This window comes from Vulpes vulpes, chromosome X, assembly GCF_048418805.1.
Source record: "Vulpes vulpes isolate BD-2025 chromosome X, VulVul3, whole genome shotgun sequence".
Lineage (NCBI taxonomy): Eukaryota > Metazoa > Chordata > Mammalia > Carnivora > Canidae > Vulpes > Vulpes vulpes.
Window position 1 is genome coordinate 5,424,095 of NC_132796.1, and position 21,973 is coordinate 5,446,067.

Here is a 21,973-nt window from a genome sequence, read left to right on the forward strand (position 1 = left end):
TGGGGAAGGTGCTAGACGGGCTGCCTCTCCTGCTGGAGGCACAAGGCAGGACTAAGCTCTCCCCCTTCATCAGGCTGAGGGGAAGTGTGGCTCTTTCTCCGCCACCCTGCGGCGGACCTGCAATCGCCTGCACCGATGACAAGGGCCACAAGGCCACGTATGGCACCTTGTCTACGGCCACTGCGGACTCAGCCTGCGCCCAGTGACGAATGCAGGCCAGGAGGATGGAACCGAACGAACCCTCCCACACCCCAGTCCCCAATAACCTCTTGAAAAGGGGTGTCACCTTTGCTTTACTATCTACAAGGGAAGGCTCTGGACTCTCCAACATGGTTTTCTACCTCATTTGGTGGAACAGGAGGGGACTCTTGCACGGACGTCAACGTTTACTAGCCTTGAGTTTACAAAAACTGAACTCAGTGTGATTCCCACAGCATTTAGCAAAGAAAGGAAGGTGGGAGGAAGACAAAGACGTGAACTAGTGAAGATAATAAGATTAACTGAAGATCTTTCCTCTCTCCAGAAGAGAAGGGATAAAAGACCTGATCTTTTTCTTTCTTTCTTTTTTTTTTTTTTAAGAGCTGATCTTATTGTCAGTTACTTTCATAAGTCTTTAAGTAATTTGGAAAATTTACAAGTGAGATTATACCATTAAGGAAGCACACCACATAAATCAAAGAGTCTTTGAGGCTGTATGCCAGACATCTTTATGTTTTATGAAAGCAAACTTTTTTTGAGAGAATAAGTATGAAATAGAATTACAAAATTTATTTGACCAGGGTTGGTTTTGTTTTTTGTTTTGGTTTTTTTTTTGCCACTAATTTGTTTCTTGTACATCAAATTGTTCATTTACTTAGGGCGGGGGGGGGGGGGGTGTCTCTAAATTATTTTAGTGTTTATCTTCTTTGATATACTACTATTAGGAAAGAGCCAAATTCCCTGTCCAAACACCTGCCCGCTGAAATTTATTTTGTATTTACTGAAAGGCACAATGGGAATCTCGTCCTTGGAGCAACACGACCTGATGGACGCCGGGTCAGAATTTCTGCCCGCAGACACATGTGGAAAAGGCACTGCAGTTGCTGAGGGCATGAGGCAGGTTCACATTGAAAATTTGTTCTTTCTCTAGAACCGTGTAGGTTTCTTACAGCTGGTAGTCCATTTAACAGCTCTTAAAAAGAAAGAAAATATTTTGCTTTTCTCATCAGCGAGACAGCAGAGGAAGCAGCGGAGCTCAGATAAACCCCGGGAGTGCTGCCGTCCAGGTGGGGTATCAGTTGACCAGGACGGAGGAAGCACTTAGCAATGATTGAGGGGCTGCTGGCTCCCTCCCACCACGGCCGTGCAAGAGAGGAATCTCACTGCGCGCCACCCCAGTCCCTGTGTAGAGCGAAGGCTTCGACGCAGGAGAAACAGGAATGGTTCAGATGAGCTAGTCCTAACACAGTTGCATTTCTCCTACTTGGGTGGGTTTTAGGTTTATCTCAAGGAAATACACTTCTTGGAGGAAATAAATGTGAACACTCAGAAAATCTCCCTTGCACATGTCTTTTGAGCAAAGAAAGCCAACACTCAGGTTACTGGTCACACTGGGTCACATCTACGGAGCTCACAGACACATGTCTTCTGCAGACACGCATGCTATGACGTCCACGGCTGACTAAGTCTTTTTGGTAGCCAGGTATTCGGGCTGAGGCACGGCGAGTTCACTCTGTACCTGCGGGTGGGTGTTAGACAGATGCCACCGAAGTGGGGGGGGGGGGGGTCCAGGAAGCGCTCACCTGGGCTACCGTCTGCCACTGTGTGGCATCGTCCTCGCTAGGATGGATCCCGTAATTCCACCTTCTCTGTACCACGTAGATCACGGGCTCGATGGAAATATTGAATTTCGAGGACCACTTAATCTCCAGCTGTCCGGACTGCAGTTCTGTAAATCGCAACTCCTTCCTGGGCTTCAGGGGGACACCTGAAACAGGACCGTGGCCATGAAAACCGTTAGCGAGGGATGCAGGTGCATGCAGGGAAAGCTGAGGAAGAAAAGACAAATCTTTAGAGAAGACAAATCTCAGGTAATGACAAGTGATGCTCACTTCCCTCCAGAAAAGTGGCTTCGCTCTGTCCAGGTTCCGTGTTTGAAACCTTCTGACGCAGAGGTCAGCCCGCCGCATCTCCATAGCATTACCTCCTTTGCTTCTCACTTTCCCATTTTTACAAGAGGCCCTAAATCGGGTCCTGATTCTGAATGAGTATTTTTCTCCCCAGTCAACGGGAGAGCAATTCTTTCATGTGCATTATTCTGAATAAACAATGTTACCGAGCTACGTCACTGCAGGTTCCCAAGGAATTCGCATGAGGCCACAGTCAAGAAGACTTTGAAGACCCTGCTCCCATTTACCACGCTCTGCTTCTACCGATACAGTCTAAGGTCATTCTAACATGGTTCCCTGATTTGCTCACCTCTCCTGTCTCAGAAAATTTGCCTTTTCAGGGAAAAATTATAAGGCTAAATGCTCTCATGTGGTCAGACCTTACAAGAATGATTTCCAAAGCGTAGATCTCTCGCATTCCCCAATTGATTGCTGGGCTCTCTCCTATAGGCTTATGGTTTAAAATTGGAAAATGATGAATTTATAGTGTTTGGTTTTGGCACGAGCGGCCGCCCTGCTGCAAAAGTCCCTCACAGGTGTCTCATTTTAAAGTAGTTAATCATTCTGATTTCCTTCTACCCCTACAGCGCACGCAAGTGGTCTGGCGACTGACAGATTTAAGAACCAGAGTTCAAAATCACAGCCATTATGGAAAGGGAAGTTTCAAACAAAGTTCTGTACTCGTAAGCTATGTAAAACCAACTGGATTAGTTAGAGTCCATGGCCCCATGATGTTTGATGCCATCAGAACTTCGAACACCAGTTTTTTGGTGTTCAATTTCAAAGGAAATTGAAAACCGTGCAAATACAAAATGTAGACAACGTCTGACGCATGGAGTGATGTCACTGACTATCAACTCTGATTTTCATTTTGATCTTAATTCACACTAAGTCTTGTTGGGGGAAGCTTTAGACTCCCTATACATTTAGGTGGATGGAACTGTAGAATTTTAAAATAGCACCAAATAAATCAGATCAAAGGTCAGTGAGTTCTGCAAAATACTTTCTAGAAATCACATTTCCCACACCCACGGCAGTCTCTGTTTTGATTTGCTGATGGGTTGTCTCTGCACGTTGCCCTGTACCATAACCTTAGTATCTCAACTGATCCTCGCTGTGAGTTTGTGCTGTGGGTGAAGGGTTAATTGCCTACATTCTGAACATCAAGTAATTGAGTCTGGGGTTAGATTAAGTTGCCTGGAGCAATGACCCAATCTCAGCTTTTCTCTCCGAGTTTTCTGCTTCGTTCTACACTTTGAATGAGGAAGAGCCACTGAGAAAAGTCGAGAAAAGAGGCAGTTTTCATAGCTCTGCACATCTTTCTGATTCCCTCTTCACAGTGTTTTGTGATGATTATTCTCCTAAGTACAGGACAGAGGGTCTCCTCTACCTTCTCTGATGATTCCACTGCATCCCATTTTCTGTGGAATGAACAAGTAGCACGTCATGTGCATCATGTCAAGACATCCCAGGCACCCATCTTTATGATCTACTACCAGCCATCTTGCCAGTTATCTCTGGTATGTTTTACATATATGTCGCGCAACCTACTTTTTAAACAGAGCTTTTCTAGAAATGCATGGCCAGGTACTTCCTACTACTACTATTTCTTTTCAGTCTGAAATATCTTTCCTCCTCTTTTCTGACTACAGACACATGAATACTTCCAGACTCAGTCTGAATGCCAGCCCTCAGAGCTACTTACCCTACACCTCGCAGTTGGAAATAAAGCTTCCATTCTCCTGCTCCCTCTTCAAAGCTTAGCCTGTAACTGTCAAAATGTGCACTGAACTCTTAGTACAGAAGCTCACTGGATGACGTCCATCTTCCCCATGAAGCTGTACCCCCAGCCCTCAAGGAACGGGTCTCCTTCATTCCCACACCTCACAGTGGCCCAGGAGAGCACATTCTACAACAAGAAATGCTCAGTAAATGTCTGCTGAAGAACAGCCTAACCCACTGTCCCATTCCACCCTCAAGAATGTATCTGCAGAAGTCGGACGATAGAGACACAGTGACACAATCTTTGCACCAACGGGGTCAACCCCTCTCTGCTGGAGGGACTCGTTTTAGGGAAGGGAGAAAACTTAGCACAGGTGTTTGCTTACTCTTACGTTTTTAAAAAGTAAATATGAAATAAAAATACAATAAAACTCGATTAGTGAGTTTACAAGATGGAATGAATAGTTTTATTGCATTGAGAGAACTTTCCTCGTTTTAAACAAAAGACCAGTTCCTGACAATTCCTGAGAGGATGGTAATCCCAAAGTTTGCTGGTGGGTTTTTATCCCGAAGTAGCTCTCTGAAGACTTAGGTCAAGGAAAAAGTACCAAAGTTTGCTCAGAGAGAGGAAAACCCAATCTCGACAAAATGATTGCTTTGTGTCATGTTTGCATTCCAGGCGGGTACTAGACACACTTTCTACTGAGGGGGTATGTGAAGAGGGTGGCCAAGGGGGTATGTGGAGAGGGCGGCCGCTGAGAACATTTTGTGATTCACGTGGTTTCTTTGTGCACAGTAAAGAGAAGATGGCTGGTTAGTTCTTTAAAATCCTAAAGCACATTCTCTGAGACAAGTTTCTCCTTGGCTCTCCTACGTATACTCCTCTAGAATAAATGCATCTCCAGTAAATAGTGCAGCCGCTGAAGTGACCTGAACTCATCAGCAGCAAAGCATCCGAATCCCCTTGCTATAAGGTTTTAATGTTGAATATCATTCAACAGCCAAGAGCCTTAATTGAACATAATGAGCATCAGAGCGATGTCAGTTCGCATTTCTTCATTTAACAAACTCTTCAATTATTATGTACAACAATCTTACGATTTGCATGTTGAGAAATGGTCCATCTGCTTTGCATTAGGGTCAGCTGGCTCTCTTGATTGGAAGTAACTCCAGCACTCAGCTGTAATTGTGTGCAGATGGGGCTTGGCCCCCCCAGCCCCCAGAACCTCTAACCCCCACTCCCAGGTCTTCTGCAAAGTCCTAGGTAGCTCACCCAGCACCCTACTTGTGTAGCCAGATGTGCAGAATGCATGTCTCCTCAGCGTGTTCTTTATTATGTAAATGACTGGACTTTTTCTTCTTTAAATTATTTTTGAACACATTAGTCATCTGAAATCCACACTATTCTGTCAAAAATGTTACAACATCCCACAACGTGTGGCAATATAGGTGTATTTTCTTTAGAGCATCAGAAGTATTGTGGTGAACCTCAGTGATTAAAAAAATTCAGAAAATATAATAGAAAATTCAATGATGAGAATCAGCAGTTGCAAATCAAATCAGATTTGATTGCTCCCTGTAAAAACATTTCTGTCAGGAGCCTAAATGTCAAAAAACTGATTTGTGAATAGTGGACTAGTCCATCTCTAAAGACTTTAAGTTTCAATATTTCACATACAAAGCTATTCATGGAAATAATAAGTCTATACCATCATTGGATCATCCAATTTGTTTGAAAACAAACTGATATGTGATTGTGATTAGTTTCAGCTTTTGCACGGTAAAGGGAAAAGAGGGATACCACAGATTCATCTCAATCCTTACATTTGGAAAACAATTTCAGCTTTTCTCCTGCCCTGCCTAACCAAGTGCCATTGCTGGAGGAGTCAGGAGAAGCAGAAGTTTGGGCAGTAAAATAAATCATATCATCTTCGGGAGGGAAGAGAGCCTAACTCAGCTGTAAACTGGCCTTGAAATAGGCCAGGGGGAGCAGCAAAGGGAAAACGAGTGCCCGGATACTTAATCCTTTTTGTTTTACCTGTGGAGAATCAGACTTTCAAACTTTCCTCAACTACACTAAGTTTTGCATTACAGGAAACTGGCACCTTGGGTAGCATTTACCCACATTAACATTTGCAAGCCTTCCAGGATGCCCTTAACAATTGTATTTGAAGGGCAAAGTGAAAAAAAAAATTGTTTTCCTGTTTTAAACTCCAGAGGCATCAGCTAAGGATAATTCTTAACAGCATAAACCAAATTAAATGCTCAAATATAATGCATTCCATTGAACATCTTTTCAAAATATGCATTATTTTTAAGTGCTCAAGTTTGAGGCACCTGAGTGGCACAGTTAGGCATCTGACTCTTGATTTCAGGTCAGGTCATGATCTCAAGGTGGTGAGATCCAGCTCCGTCAGGCTCTACACTCAGCATGGAGTCTGCTTGGGACTCTCTCTCCATCTCCCTCTGCCCCTTGTCCCCACTCACTCTCTCTCTCTCTCAAACAAATAAATATATCTTTTTAAAAAAAAAACCCTCAATTTTGCAGGATCTAAAGCCTTAGATGCTATAACATCAAGTATGCCCACCATCTTCCCAACCACAAACAAAGGAGGCTAAACAGAACACTTATGTTTCTGTATTTTAAAAATGTTTAGGGGCACCTGGGTGCCAGTGGTTGAGCATATGCCTCCAGCTCAAGTCATCCCAGAGTCCTAGGATCAAGTACTGCAATAGGCTCACTGTGGGGAGCCTGCTTCTCCCTCTGCCTGTGTCTCTGCCTCTCTCTGTGTCTCTCATGAATGAATGAATGAATGAATGAATGAATGAATAAATAAATAAATAAATAAATAAATAAATAAATTTAAAAAAAAATGTTTAACTGGGGCACCTGGATAGCTCAGTGGTTGAGCATCTGCCTTTGGCTCAGGTCATGATCCCAGGGTTCCAGGATCAAGTACCGCACTGAATTCCCCACAGGGAGCCTGCTTCTCCCTCTACCTATTTTTCTGCCTCTCTTTGTGTATCTCTCATTAATTACTTACTAAATAAATAAAATCTTTAAAATATATATATATGAAACTTAGTGATTTAAAAAATTCAGAAAATATAATAATAGAAAACTCAATGATGAGAATCAGCAGTTGCAAATCAAATCAGCTCAGGTATACATATATTTATATAAACGTTTAACCTCATACACAATAAAGGAAAAAACAGGATGGAAGTTGACACCTATCAATTTACTACAGAAGCTGAGATAATTATTTATGCACAAATGAGCATTATGTGCATGACTACCCTGATAGGACACTACTGGACCAGGTAGGGGCTGCTATCAGACTGATGCTATCCCCCCTACCCAATGACAAATCAGTGATTTTATCACATTAAAATATCTGATATTGATCCATCTTTTGATTGATCTCTACTATATTAATACAATAATTTGTCATCCATTATTATAGTTGGATAGACTCAAAATGAAAATAGGGATTTTCAATAGTGGCTCAGTGGTTGGGCATCTGCCTTCAGCTCAGGGCATGATCCTAGGATCCAAGATCAAGTCCCACACTGGGCTCCTCGCAGGGAGCCTGCTACTCCCTCTGCCTATGTCTCTGCCTCTCATTCTGTCTCTCATGAATAAATAAATAAAATCTTAAAAAAAACAAACAAACAAAATGAAAATAATAGTTGAGCTGGCCCAGCTGGGACCTAAGGTCACATGTATTTCCACTACCAGCTACCAAAAATCACCTAAGCAATGGCTTGCAGCCTCAGCTCCAGCACTTGTGGACTGGGAGTAGGACCAGCCCATCCCAACCCATGATGGGGTGCCGCTCCCTGAGGGAAAAGATGGCAAAGACCTAGCACGAGCAGAAAAGAGGAGGGCAAGGTGATCTCCCCCACTTGGTTCAGGTCAGTAAGAAGACAAAGCCCAGGCGAGCAGGACCCTGATGGCAGGTACTCCACAGACTGGCAAGGGTGATTTGCATGCAGACTGTCTGGCTGTGTTTGTTTGTCCTTGCAAAGCCAAGTGCTAGGTACAACCCAGCACCACTGTCCTCTCCTGAGAGTGAGCAAGCAGTGTGAGTCCTGGTCAGGGACGTGATTAGACAGTCCAGGTGCCTAATCAGCGAAGACAGTCAAAGAAAGCATCACAGCAGGCTGTGGGGAGCCCCTGTGGCTCACATGTTCTTACCTGGTGGCACGTCAGAACCACCCCCCCCCCCCCCCCCCCCCAGCAACGTGGAAGCCAGCCTTCCTTCAGGGACTGCTCAACAGAGCAAGGGGGAAATACCTACATGGACTTATATATATTTTCAAATTAACAGTAATATTGTCCTAGGCTCACTAGGCAAAAGTCACCATCAGGTCAAGAGTCTGTTTATTCTATTCCTGGTTAGCTCTCCAAGAATCACCTGTCTCTGCAAAAAACCCAAGTTAAGAGCTACTTTATAGAAGAGGGACTCCAGCACTTTAAAAAAAAAAATCATCATATTTAGTTAAGCATAGGTTTAAATCGTGAGTCTCTTTTAATAATTAATCATTTACGCTGGCCCTTTGTAGAATATTTCCCTTACTGTTGGTGAACCAGACATATTTGAAATTCATACGGACTCTTCAATGCTTTTAAATAAAAAGCATGTTTTAATTTATATGGCCTCTTTAAAACACCCTCCTTTTAAAACACTAAGGGTTTTTACAAATGGGTTTTCAACAGTCATTCTAAAAGCATCTTATTTTTATGGTAAATGCGAATACTTAAATAGTAAGTGATCTAGAATAACAGAAAAGGCTTCTTAATAATAGACTTTAGAAAAATTAAATGCGTTGTTTTGCAAAAGTGATTTTATGTAGTTTATGAGAGGCATGAAAACAGTAAAACTTTAAATCCATTAAGACATGTCACCTGGTAAGAAGGGGAAGGGGCAATTATTTTGAATTTGAGTCATAATATTTATGCCAGGTTTCCCAAGACCCTATGCAAATACAAGGAAAACTGGGAGGACTGTACAGATTTGAGAGACAGTAATTCCAAGTGAGCGCCAGAGGGAATGGGCAGGGACGTGAGTTCTGGGAGACTAGCGCCGTTGTGATAGTAAGAACAGACTTCTGAAAACAGCACATCACTCAAAACTGGCACTGCTGGCAATACTCTTTTATACGGTTTAAAAATAACTGACCTATATTTGGGAAGAATATATATTTGGTGTCAGAGAAAGAGAGACGGAGGGAGAGATGACTCTCTCTACTTGTAATGAATAGTGCCTAGTGATTGATTCTATCTCACTCTTCATAGAAGACCCAAAGAACCAGCAAAATCTTGTCTCCCGGGATACTCTGATGGTACCCAAACCTGTACGTAACACAACAGAATGGGTTTGCTGTCAAAGAACCGAGTCACAATTCCCAGAAGAGGGAAGTAGCCCTTAGCATCAAGGAGTTTAGGGCTCTAGAAAGTGCCTGTGAATGTAAACTATTACATCTGCTAAACTGTTTGGTAAACTGCATCCCCATCTTTGGAAGAAAGCTATTCCTCCATCTGGGTTCTCAAGACGCTAATCAAAATATTTCAAGTCTGTACAATGACACTTCTGTTCTTGGATTCTGCCAACAGGAAAACCACAAAACCCATGCGTTTGTTATGCGTTTTTCAAGGGTGCCCCACGCCCAGCCTATTTTCCAAGGATTTAAATTGATTTGCTCCCATGTCCACGGCGTGGCTTACTTGACTTAACTCCCCATGCGGAAAAGTACGAGGAAGTTCGTGAAGTGATGTCCTTCCTAAACGTTCGCCCTAATAAGAAGGGCTTGCCCCGCCCCAGAATGAGTGCATCGTGGCTGATCTGTATGGTCCAGTAATATTTTCAGAAGCTTCCGTGTGTCACAGTGTGTTTTCTAACCCTTTTTCTTCTCTTGGAATGGTGCCATCTTTGACTGACATCCTTACACACTCACACACACACACACCAGTGACTCTGTGAGGTTCCCGTCACATCAGCTCTCCTCCTTACCTTTGTATAGCGTCTTGGGCACCTGACAGGTGTGTCCACACCCGTTCGAACAACACTTCTTAACCCCAGAGCACTCGTTGTCAGCTTCACAACTTTCCACACAAGCGGCGGCAAACCCACTGGCTTTCTCCGGGGCTGGGCAGTCGCCCTGCTTCACCGACAGGATGTACTTGAGGAACTCACAGCTCGTCAGGCATTCGTAGTTCTTCTTGGGGAAGAGAGGCTAAAGAGAGAAGGGGAAAATTTCACTTATTTTTTTTTTTAAGGATTTTGGTTTCTTTCAGTGATCTCCACACTCAACGTGGGGCTCGAACTTACAACCCCGAGATCAGGAGTCTCATGCTCTACCGACTGACCCCGCCTGCTCCCTGGAAAGAAAACTTATTAAAGATACGTGATGCTTGATTTCCAAGACAAAGGAAGGTAAAAATTCTTATTTGGCCAAAATTTCCCCGGAATGTAATTCTTTTTAATTGAGAGAGACAGCGAGAGAGAGCATGAGCGAGAGGAGAGGCAGACAGAGACAGAAGCAGACTCCCCGCTTAGCTAGGAGCTGGGAACGGGGCTCAATCCCAGGACGCTGGGATCATCACCCAACTGAGCCACCCAGGTGCCCGCCCTGGAATGTCTTACAAAATAAATGTATTTGCTTTCTTTTCCTCCTAAAGAACTAATATTTTATGCTAATTTCTAAAAGGAATCTGACCCATGAGTTATAACATTATCCTGCATGCAACAGATCTCCTCAGTTATACATACACACGTTCAACAAAGTATTACGTTCTGAGTTAAATGTAGTTGTCAAATAATTGATTAGAAATATTCATGAAGCGTCTCTACGATTTGAGGGCCCCCTTTGGACTACTGTAGACATACACAGATTTTAATTCTCTAATGAGTCATTCTGTTTACGTGTTAAATGCTAATCACAAGGCCTTAGCTGTAGGCCTCCGGGAGCTTTGCAATTCTCACAGCAGTAATATTTGCTGATATCTCATCAAAAAGTAATCTTAGCCTCCCTTAACTGAACATATTTTAATAATATCCGGTTTCTAGAGCTAATGTGCAGATGCAACCGTCTATCAATATGGAATTATCAATAAACTACGCAGTGAAAAAAGATGAATCGTCGTTACCTGTGACACAGCCAGGTTCTGAATAGCCTCTAGCTGATGACTTTTCAGTTGAACCCAGAATCAATCAAACACTAGTGAGAACAGGTATTCCGGGATTTATTTAGGGTCGCATTATGGAAAGAGTGTGAGTAACGGAAAGAACTAGCTATCAAATGCATCTTTCTCCTTAGGAACACAGGTTCAGGACAGCATTTGGTTGCCACTAGAACATAAGAAGCAATCAGAGGATATGGGCTTCTTTCTGCTGCTCAAGTAGGGAGCTGCTGAGGATCCTAAAAGCAGCCCCCCCCCCCCCCGGGACAGAGAGGGAAATGGCCTCACGCTGCGGCGTCCCTTCGCCTGGTGGAGGACGGCTGCCTCACTATCATCCTAACTTTCAGCCTACCCCTCCTTTCGCCTGGACAGCTGGTTGCCCAGATTGCTACCCACATCCTACCCGAGCCCCCTACACCCGCTTTCACCTGCAACACACCTGTCCAGCCTGGCAAATTCCCAGCCGTCTGTTTTCCCCTCTGCAGCGGTGCCTCGTGGTCGCGGAGCTTTGCTTTGTGAGCCAGGCTTTCAGGCAGTGGGTGCGGCACCCCCACACCCCGCTTCCCTCACCTGCGGGACGCGGGCAATGCCCCAGGCCTCTGTGGTGGCGGAGCCAGGACCGGGAAGCCGGGTGGCGCGCGGAGCACGGCTCACACCCCGCCCGGAGGCCCCTGAGCTGCCCCTCCACGTGCACGAAGTCTGAACTGTCAGAGGCCGTGACAACTCAGCGTGCCCTGGGCCATGCGAACACCAGTGTCTGAGAGTGGCTCCGGGGAAGGCCTGGCGTTTCTTGACACTGGAAGCAGGAGATCTTCAAGGAGGCTACTTTGTTTATTGTTTGACTTCTTCTAGAAATAAAAATGGTAGCACTGGTGAACCCAGACCAGGGGTGGGATCCGAGCCTCGTGTGGCTGAATGCCAGCAGACCGCCTGCTGCTCCACTGATGACTACCCGTGACTCACTGCCGCAGCACCTGGTAACGCCTGCTGGTGGGTGACCGAATGCGGCTCTCCGGCACCTGGTCACACCTGGGGAACACCTGACAACACCCACTACCACTTGTAAGGCTGCCCACGCGCTGCCTGCTGCTTCTCATAATGACTGAGTATGGCTCTCTACCATCTGGTGACATCTGGTGACGCCTGCCAGCCTGCTGCCCGCTGCTCCTCGCTGACGCTTATGACCCTCTAGGCAGACAGGCCATCCCCAGGTAGCCTGGCGGGAGAATGTTAGCGAATATTGAGGACTAGTAGCCAGAGAGTATCTCACACCACGGTAGAGGTGTGTTAACAACAGAGGGTTAAAAAGGAATGAAAAAACCCTCCCCATCATCAAAGTCCCTGGTGTAAGGAGTGAGGAGGAGAGAAAGGAATGTTTCTACCTTGTTTCCAAAAAGACGGTTAATGATCGCCTGTTAATTTCTCATGTTGATGGTGACCAGAAATAGTATGAAAAACCCCAAACGTGGTAACGTCAGGACAAGGACCTATCCCAGTAACCCTGGGTAACTCTGACACCAGCGCAAATTGTTCCATGGTGCTGCTCCTGGTTCATTCCCCAAACAGTGTTGCATTAAAAATCTGCATACAGGGCAGCCCGGGTGGCTCAGCGGTTTAGCGCCGCCTTCAGCCCAGGGCCTGATCCTGGAGACCTGGGATCGAGTCCCATGTCGGGCTCCCTGCATGGAGCCTGCTTCTCCCTCTGCCTGTGTCTCTGCCTCTCTCTCTGGTCTCTCATGAATAAATAAATAAAATCTTAAAAAAAAAAAAGAAAAAAATCTGCATACAGGGGCACCTGGGTGGCTCAGTGGTTGTGTGTCTGCCTTTGGCTCAGGGCATGATCCTGGGGTCCTGAGATCGAGTCCTGCATCAGGCTCCCCACAGGAGCCTACTTCTCCCTCTGCCTGTGTCTCTGCCTCTCTCTGTGTCTCTCATGAATAAATAAAATCTTTTTTAAAAATTTGCATACAGGGTGGCTGAGGGGCTCAATTAGTTAAATGTCCAACTCCTGGTTTCAGCTCCAGGTATGATCTCAGGGCCCTGGGGTCGTGGTCCATGTCAGGCTCTATGCTGGCAGGGAGCTTGCTTCTCCCTCGTGCTTTGCCCATCCCCCAGGTCATGTGCTTTTTTTCTAAAACAAATAAATCTTAAAAAATAAAAGCTGAAAACCTGTACATGACTTAGGATGATAAATGCTATATTACGTGTATTTTTTTAAGAGTTTGTTGATTCATGAGAGACACAGGGAGAGAGAGAGACACAGGCAGAGGGAGAAGCAGGCTCCCCATAGGAGGCTGATGTAGTAGGACTCGATCCCAGGACCCTGGGATCACGCCCTGAGCTGGAGGCAGACGCTCAACCACTGAACCACCCAGGCGTTCCTACATTATGTGTATTTTATACCACAATTAAACAAAAACCTATGTAAGAGCGAGACGTGTGTATCCTGTGGGACAGGTGCAGTGACAGCATAAACTGTCATGTTTTCGAGGTGGCAATACTACATGACCATTAAGCAGAAGGGAAGAGCTCACACTCCAATTAACAAAAAGGGGGAAACCTAAACACTAGCTAGAAGTAGCATAACCTCAAAGTTTAAATTACAATCGTGGACGTCAAATAAATGATTAACTCCTAGTCGAAATACTGTCTGAATCTAAGAACTTTCCAGCTAAACCTCAGAAGGAAGGCTGTGGTTTCAATACCGAAGTCCCACACATTGGTAGCAAGTTAATTTTTTAGAAAGTTTGTAACAGTGAAAGAGTCGATTCTTCAGGCTTTTCTCCCTTCCTCCGTTTCTCAGTTCATTTTTCCTGCCTGGTACTAGATGTGTTTTACTTTGTTGGCTTTTGAGTTTCTAAATGTAGGTCCAACCCTAACTTTGGAATCAAAGTCCGTGAAGGGAGCTGTAACAATGATGATGGAGTGTTTGCCGGCCTTTCGCTCTCAACAAACTGTATACATCACAGGGCACTGAAAGACCTTAGTTACCAAAATCAGTTGGCCCCCGTGGGCTGAAATTTCCAAGTAGAAATAGTTTTATTAAATCTGGCAAGTGTTTACTGCTTGCTAACTGGGAAATCGCCGTGGCTTAGTTCGCACCACGGTATAATCACATCAGCTCCATGCAAGCTTCCCAGAGGAACCCAGGGATGAGTGGGGACTCGGATAACGAGGTACGGGCTCCCTGCTCGTGTTGCTCTCATCATCTGTGTGCCAAGCGCCACACCCTCGAGCTGTGAGGGACAGGAAAACAACGGTGGCATCTCCTCATCTTCATAATTTACTTAGGGAGCAAATGGGGCAGAATTAAAAACAAAAACAGGGGCCGACCCAGATCGGAAACATTTTCTCCCAGTGAACATAAGAACGATCATAATTAGGACGATAATTTAGATAATTTAGATCTCCTGGTTGATGTCAGAGGTGTTCTATTTATTTAATATTTCTCCTTTTTGGTATGGATTAAAAAACGTGATTGTGTGTGTGTGTGTGTGTGTGTGTGTGTGTGCGCGCGCCTGTGATTGTTTTGAGAACCATGGAAACAAATGTGGGAACAAAAAAGGGTTCATCTTTGCACCAGAGCTTTCTAGACTGGTCCATGAGCCTGAAATAGTACAAATAGCATTATGAATATTACATGAGACGCTGCATACAAAGGAGTAAGCGCTATTATGCAGAGTTGGCCCACAATGGGCGCTCAATAGGAGTAGAGTAATTGGTGTCTCTTTTCTTTTCCCATGCTACAAGTTTACTGTTTAACATTTCCAAATTCTTCTGTTACTCTGACAAAAATGTTTTAAGATCCAAAGACAGAAAGTTGGCTCTGCTTCTTCTACGGTGATCATCCCCAAGTCTCCAATGTGCTACCGTCAGAGTAAGCACTGAAATCTCCACAGGGGGAACGCTGCCCTGCTGGCCTTTATAAGGAAGAAAAAAGTCTAAGTTTTGAAGATCATCTTACAAATACATGGATTTGATACAACAATCTTACAGAAGAATTCTATTTAACTGTTCCATTGTTTATTTCTACTGAAGGCAAATTTTGATGTTCTCTATCAATAATCTCAGATAATTATCTTGGATGAGGTTGAAAACTATTAATGGTCTGAATATAAATTGGAGAATTTATGGTATGTGTATGCAGGTCTCTCACTGTGCCTTTAAACGTAGCTTATTAAGAATGTACTAGTTGAATGGAATAAAGGATCAAAATGAGTGCAAGTCAGTGAAAATGATGTGTGAATATTAATACTCTAGATATAGAGAAAATGTGTAAATTGGTCCACTAATGGCCAGTTGTAAATCCTGTGAACAAAGGTCATTCAGTGTCAGTAAATACACTTCTGACCAATAAGCACCTACTATTTCTTGTGATATTACTAGTTAATTACTGGTAGACTCATCAAGAGGGATGTAAAAAATTTAGAAAAGATACAAGTCATCCAAATCATTAGGAGTATAATGCCCATCAACTTCATGGTAAATGAAAACCATCTGCAGTAACACGGATATATGTGCGAAATGTGGTATTTCTTCTTTAGAAAATTCTATCAAGCTATTTAGGCAAACTATTCATTGTAAAATTAATGTAACTACAACTGCTTTATAAAACTATTCATATGAATCATTGCACTAATCACACAAATGGCAATGTTTGCTAGTCAGTGGCTCCAACTGAAAATTTGGAAAAGTCATGGTTTCTTCTGCTCTTTCCCTATACAAAACTCAGAACAGAATACTCTTCAAAGATGATGTATTTTTCTAGAATAGTTACTATCTCATGGTTGTCACCGTGAACTCAAAGAAGGGCTGGATAAGGCAAAGTACTATAGTAAATGAAAACACTCTTGGGATTAGGTGAAAGATCCTTAATATTTTATGGAATATTATATATTAGTTAATTCTTATGAATCTCTCCTACATCCCATCTCTTAGCGTAAAAACTAAAATGTGTTTATTAGTGCCTTATCTAGGCAATGTGCTAATCTCAACGTGCCTGGCAAATGATAAAAATAAAGTGAAATCCTTACAATAGTAGGTTAACAGTTCTTGGATGTTTCTGTAAAAGATGTTATCATCTTTGTTTTGTTTGGTATAAAATGCAAGGTACTATACAATAAAATAATTTATGCAGTAATCATGGAATGATGAATATAAAAACATTCAATTCGCAAACTTAGTATGTTAGAAATCCTATATATATGAGGCCTCAGATATGGAGAGAACACTGCACTTGGTATTTAATTCAATTCAACAGAACTGTATCATGCATCAAATATAGCAGCCTTTCCAAAGAGCCAGAGCCCAGGCAGGGTTTTTTTTCCTGCTGCAGCCAATAAGCAAATGCCACCATGAATACAGAATCCCTCTTCCAGGTGCTTTGCTTGCTCATCTCACTTATTCCTCCCCAATCCCCATAACCATTATTATTTCCATTGTACAAATGAGGAAACAGAAGCTCAGGGAGATTATAATTTATCCCAAATCACAGAACAGGTAAGTGTGTGGGCCACTATAACAGCCAGCGGATTTCTAAAGGACACAAGGTATCTCTGGGTAAACTAAGAAAAGAGCTAAACCACTGACTCTCAACTGGCTTTCCTATTAGGATCACCTGTGAGCATCTAACTCTTGAAATATCAAGGAATAGAGGGAACACATTGCAGATAGGTTCTTCTATAAATGCATGTATGGAAATCATATATATATATACACACACACATACATATATATGTAAATTATATATATGTAAATCAAAAGGGCAGGAATCTCATCCAGGAATATTGATTAAAAACAAGCAACACTGAAATGTTGCTTGTGCTATTGAATTTCAAGGATAAAAATATAATTTTTCAGGCATCCAGGTAGAAAAGGCAGGTTGATTATAATGGAGAAAATATAGTTTCCCCCCAATTAGTACCTCCCTACAAAATCTAATGTGTAAAGCCAATACAACAATGACTATAATAAGTAAAATAAAAAATGTATATATAATATATATAAAATCATATATAAGCTGTTATTTAAATGTATATGTGACAGAAACATTCTGAAAGACAGAAAAACTCATAGAATATAGCACCCATGAGCCTTTCTTGCAAAGTGATGCAATGCCAAATTCAGCCATTCTACAGATAAACAGGAAACAAGAATAAATGGGCTACTATAATAGTACCCAAAGATGGGCAACCCGGGTGGCTCAGCGGTTTAGTGCCAACTTCAGCCCAGGGCCTGATCCTGGAGACCCAGGATCAAGTCCCACGTCAAGCTCCCTGCATGGAGCCTGCTTCTCCCTCGGCCTATGTCTCTGCCAGTCTCTCTCTCTTAATGTGCATATACAGTTTCTATAAAATAATAAAAAACATTATAGTGAGTGTTAAAAAAAACAACTAAAACTTCCAGTTGCATCTTTCAAAGAAGGAACCTAAGTACTAAGTATGCATGAAATAGAAAAATGCATTGTCAATTCAAATGTTTGTAATTTATTCATGGAAATGCAATTATAATTTGCCTGGAAACTCAATTATACACACCAATTTGTTAGATGGGATTACAATTAATTTGTTTCCCGGGCAAATTATACACCTTGGCCATGAATAATACAAAATAGGAGACAATCAGAAATATGCATATTAGGGAAGTCACTTCCAATGAATACATATGTTTTGTCAAATTAAGTCATCTTACGTATCTCAACTTCCTCTTCCTTGACCTGCTTTTCTTTATTTTTGAAGGCAAATGTGTCACTGTGTATGGAAATATCAATGGTCAGATGACTCCACTGGGAGAAACACTCCAGAATGTTGCTGGAAGATCTCTGGAAGATCACGAGGCACACATTTGATTCCAGAAATTCAAAAACTTCCAGAGAGTCAGGGAAAGCAAGGATCCTCCAGTTAAACTGTCATTTCCTTCTCTCCCCTTCTGCCTGCATTTTGTTACCCAGAGTGACTAGGCATGCATATGAAATAATCAGCCCATGGAAGGATTTATATACTAATTGATAAGCCAAACTGCCATTCTAGGTACTAGGAATCAAATGATGAAAAAGAAAGTATGAAAATGATGCTCTGCTATGATTACAGTGTATATGTTTGCTAGTGAGCGGGCAGTCATTAAACAGTTTAATCTGTATTAAAACAAGGCAGACACAGAAAGTAATGAAAGTACACATGAGGTCAAAGAGGATTAGACTAATGGAATGGACACATGGCGGGTAAAAGAGTGTAGGGAATAGTCAGTGGTATTGTAATAGTGTTGTAGGCTGACAGATGGGCGCTGGCTACACTTATGGGGAGCAGCTAAGGTACACAGAAGCTGAATCACTCGGTTACACCTGAAACCAATAGAACATTGTGTCAACTCGACTTTAGTAAAAGAAGTAATAGTAAGTAAGCCTTTAAAAAGGATTAAACCAAGAGAAAGCTATTTCTTTTCTTTTACAGCTTAAGTAAGCTGTTTGCAACTAAGCTTGTTAACACTATATAATGAAAATGTACAAAGAATAATGTTGTGCTTTTTTGGTTAAGGTTTAAGGCAAAGACATTCGTTAATAAGGAGTCTTCAAATATGAATATTCCAGAATTTCTCTAAGCCACTTGATCAGAACTACTGTCAAAGAGAAAGCTCTTTAAAAACATAAGTTATTGGGGCACCTGGGTGGCTCAGGTCATAATCTCAAGGTCCTGGGATCGAGTCAATTCATCAGGCTCCCTGCTCAGTGGGCACTCTCCTTCTCCCTCCCCCTCTGCTGTTCCCTCTGCTTGCGCTCTAATGAATAAATTAAAAATCTTTTAAAAAAAAGCCATCAATATTTAGGATGAGTTACATGATGTGAAAGACAAAGGAATATTCTAGAATGAAGGACTAGCAAATACATCAGTCAGGTAGGAGCTGTATGATGTGGAGGCAAAATTAATTCTACAAGTCTCAGTGTCTTCAAATATAGAAGGGGGATAATTAACGATTACTGTGTAATATTACCCTAAGTATTAACTATGTAAACAATTAGCACAGGTTTTGGCACATATAAAAGTTGAAATTAGTGTTAGCCACTAAGATGAGTACCTGAATTTTTTTTTAAGATTTTATTTATTTATTCATGAGAGACACAGGCAGAAGGAGAAGCAGGCTCCCTAAGGGGAGCTTACTGGGGGCCTCGATCCCGGGACTCCAGGATCATGCCCTGGGCCGAAGGCAGGAGCGAAACCGCTGAACCACCCAGGGATTCCCCATACCCAATTTTTTAAACATAGTTCTAGAAATTCTACAAAGCAATGGGAAACAATATAGGTTAATAATGGATTGCCTAAAAGCCTCATATAAATAATTTCTCTTAAGAGAAACAAATTCTAGGGGTGCCTGCCTGGCTCACTTGGTAGAATATGCAACTCTTAATCTCAGGATCATGAGTTCAAGCCCCACGTTGGGCACAGAGCCTCCTTAAAATTAAAAAAAAAAAGAAGAAAAGGAAAAAGAGAGGAAAAAATTCTAAAGTTGTGAAATGTAGTTGTTCACCCTTTGATTTATATTTTTAAGTTTCTAAACAGGCTTTCATCTCAAAGAATTTTGCAAACACTGCCTAACTCTACAAAACCATCACACCCATCCAAGTTACAAGTAGAATCATACTTCAGAAAAAATACAGACTTTACCTTTTACAAACTAGAAAATTTTGCACCCCCAATTTCACTGCTGGTAGGGAGGTTCCCCACACTAGTGGGGTGTCCTACAATTCAACTCATTTCTGACACTATCTACCTGGAAACAGCTTCAGATCCCACAGGGAAGGGTTCAGTCCCGCAAGACCACCTCCTCTCCCTTCACAAGTCCAAAAGGAAAAAGAAGTAGAAAAAAAGAAATCTAAAGAAACAAAAGCAGAAATGATAGAGGTGATAGAGTTAGCAGAAAAGAATATTTTATTTATTTATTTATTTACATTTTTAAAAGTCATTATAAATCTGCTTTGTCTGTCCAGGAATATAGGAGAAAGACCTGCATGACACTTCCAGAAGTAAAAATGAAGAAGTGAAAACTATGCCTGATGGTATCTTAAAGATGTTAGACACCATACAAAGAAAAAGATCACTTGACAGCAACTTGAAGACACAGTGATAAAAATTATCAAGATAAAGAAGAGAAGGGAAAAGATGAAGAAAAAAACATGATCAGAGACTCAGTGACCCAGGTCATAATACAAAGTTTATCACATATAATTAGAGTCCCAGAAGGATAGGAAACAGAGAACGGGATAGAAAAAAAAATATTGGCTTATACATAGGGGCACCCAGGTGGCTCAGTCCTTGAAGGACCTGACTTTTGATTTTGACTCAGGTCATGATCAAACCCCAAGCTGGGCTTTGTGTGGGGCATGCAGTCAAGCAGTCTGCTTGAGGTTCTCTCTCTCTCTCTGCTCCCCCCACTCATGCTCTGTCTCTTTCTATAAATAAATAAATAAATAAATAAATAAATAAAAGAGAGAGAGAGAGAGAGAAAGAAAAAATATTGCTGATATATAAAAAATTTGATTAAAACTAGAAGCCCAATCAGAATTACAATTAGAAGTATCTCCATGACCCCCAAGCATAAGAAATATAAAGGCTACTCAGTCAAAATTTGCCAATGCTTAAAACCAGATATAGAAAGAAAATCTTCAAAGCAGACAGGAAAATAAAACGAATTTAAACACAGCTATCTTAGAGGGACACCTACATCCCTGCTGCACCAGTGCAGCCCCTGGTCCCGCAGCCTCAGAGCCTCCTGTTGGACATGCAGATGCTGGGTGCCCACAGCACACACCCATTCAATCAGAACATGCACTTCTAGAAGACGCCCAGGTGATCTATGTGCACTATGGAATCTGAAAAGCACTGCTCTGGGCCATCCTGGGAGGCAGGGTAGGCAACTGCACATGAATGCATTCAAGTCCTCCCAGAGCAAAGGTACACAAAATCACATCCTCAGACTGTGAGCCCCTGGTCACAGCCCCTTGTCTCCCCTTCTTCCACCCAGACGGTCTCAGAGAATGAACTCAAGCATAAACAGTCATGGGCATTCGGTCTACATTTCCTCCCATATACCTTATTCTACAACTCAGAGTTCTACGGATGGATGGCTCCTCTTCCAATGAAACCCTCTGACAGGCTTCCGGTCACCTCGTAATGACAAAATTCCTTTTAAGTGCCACCTCCCTGACCTATCACAGAATTCAAGTGTTAACCTTGCCCTCCCCTTCATAGTGAAAATGGCTAATATTTATTCAATGTTTCTCATGTTCAGACACTGGTTAAGTGCTTTTCATGCATCTTTTATGTTTTCCTTAAATTTGATGCTCTTAGAATTTTCAGGCTATTCCCTTAACTCTATCTACTCTGCCCCTCTTTTCAAACAAGATAGGTCTTTAAATCATTCAGAATAATCTCCAGCCTCGGCTTCTTATCAATTTTCAAAACTCATCAATTCTCCTCTAACTGAATCTCACATAATTCTATATTCCCCCAGCATCATATAAAAATGCAATTAAAAATTGAGTCTATTTCAAAAAAAATGGGGGGGGGCCTACATTCTATGGAGAACATGTCCCATCAAGACAACATAAACTACTGAACAACCCTAAAATGTCACTCAATATTCTTGATTTTCTCATTTTCCAGGACTATAAAATTTGATATAATGAGGATAATAGCTTCCTTGTAAGATGACGGGTAAAGGAACTCTCACAACAATTGTAAAACTTCACGAGCATTCCTTGAAATGTTTCCATTCCCTGACTCCCGCCATCCCCTACATTGAAAAGGAAACTGGGACAGAGTGTGCTCTTTCCACCCCCGCCCAGAGATCCCAATCCAGAAATATAATACCTTTACATTTTCAATATTTGCATTATGAAAAGGTAAAGATAATCATTTGTAAAAAT

At 42.3% G+C, this 21,973-nt stretch overlaps 1 protein-coding gene across 1 annotated transcript in view; it reads right to left on the minus strand.

Annotated features, from left to right (window-relative positions):
* Positions 1 to 21,973, minus strand: part of ANOS1 (anosmin 1) — a 182,562-nt gene that overhangs the window by 48,652 nt on the left and 111,937 nt on the right. Inside the window, exons 4-5 of the mRNA XM_026015316.2 lie at positions 9,887 to 10,109; positions 1,782 to 1,966 (exon numbers count right to left, since the gene is read on the minus strand). Of these exons, the coding sequence (XP_025871101.2) occupies positions 1,782 to 1,966; positions 9,887 to 10,109 (408 nt within the window). The remainder of the gene's footprint in view (positions 1 to 1,781; positions 1,967 to 9,886; positions 10,110 to 21,973) is intronic.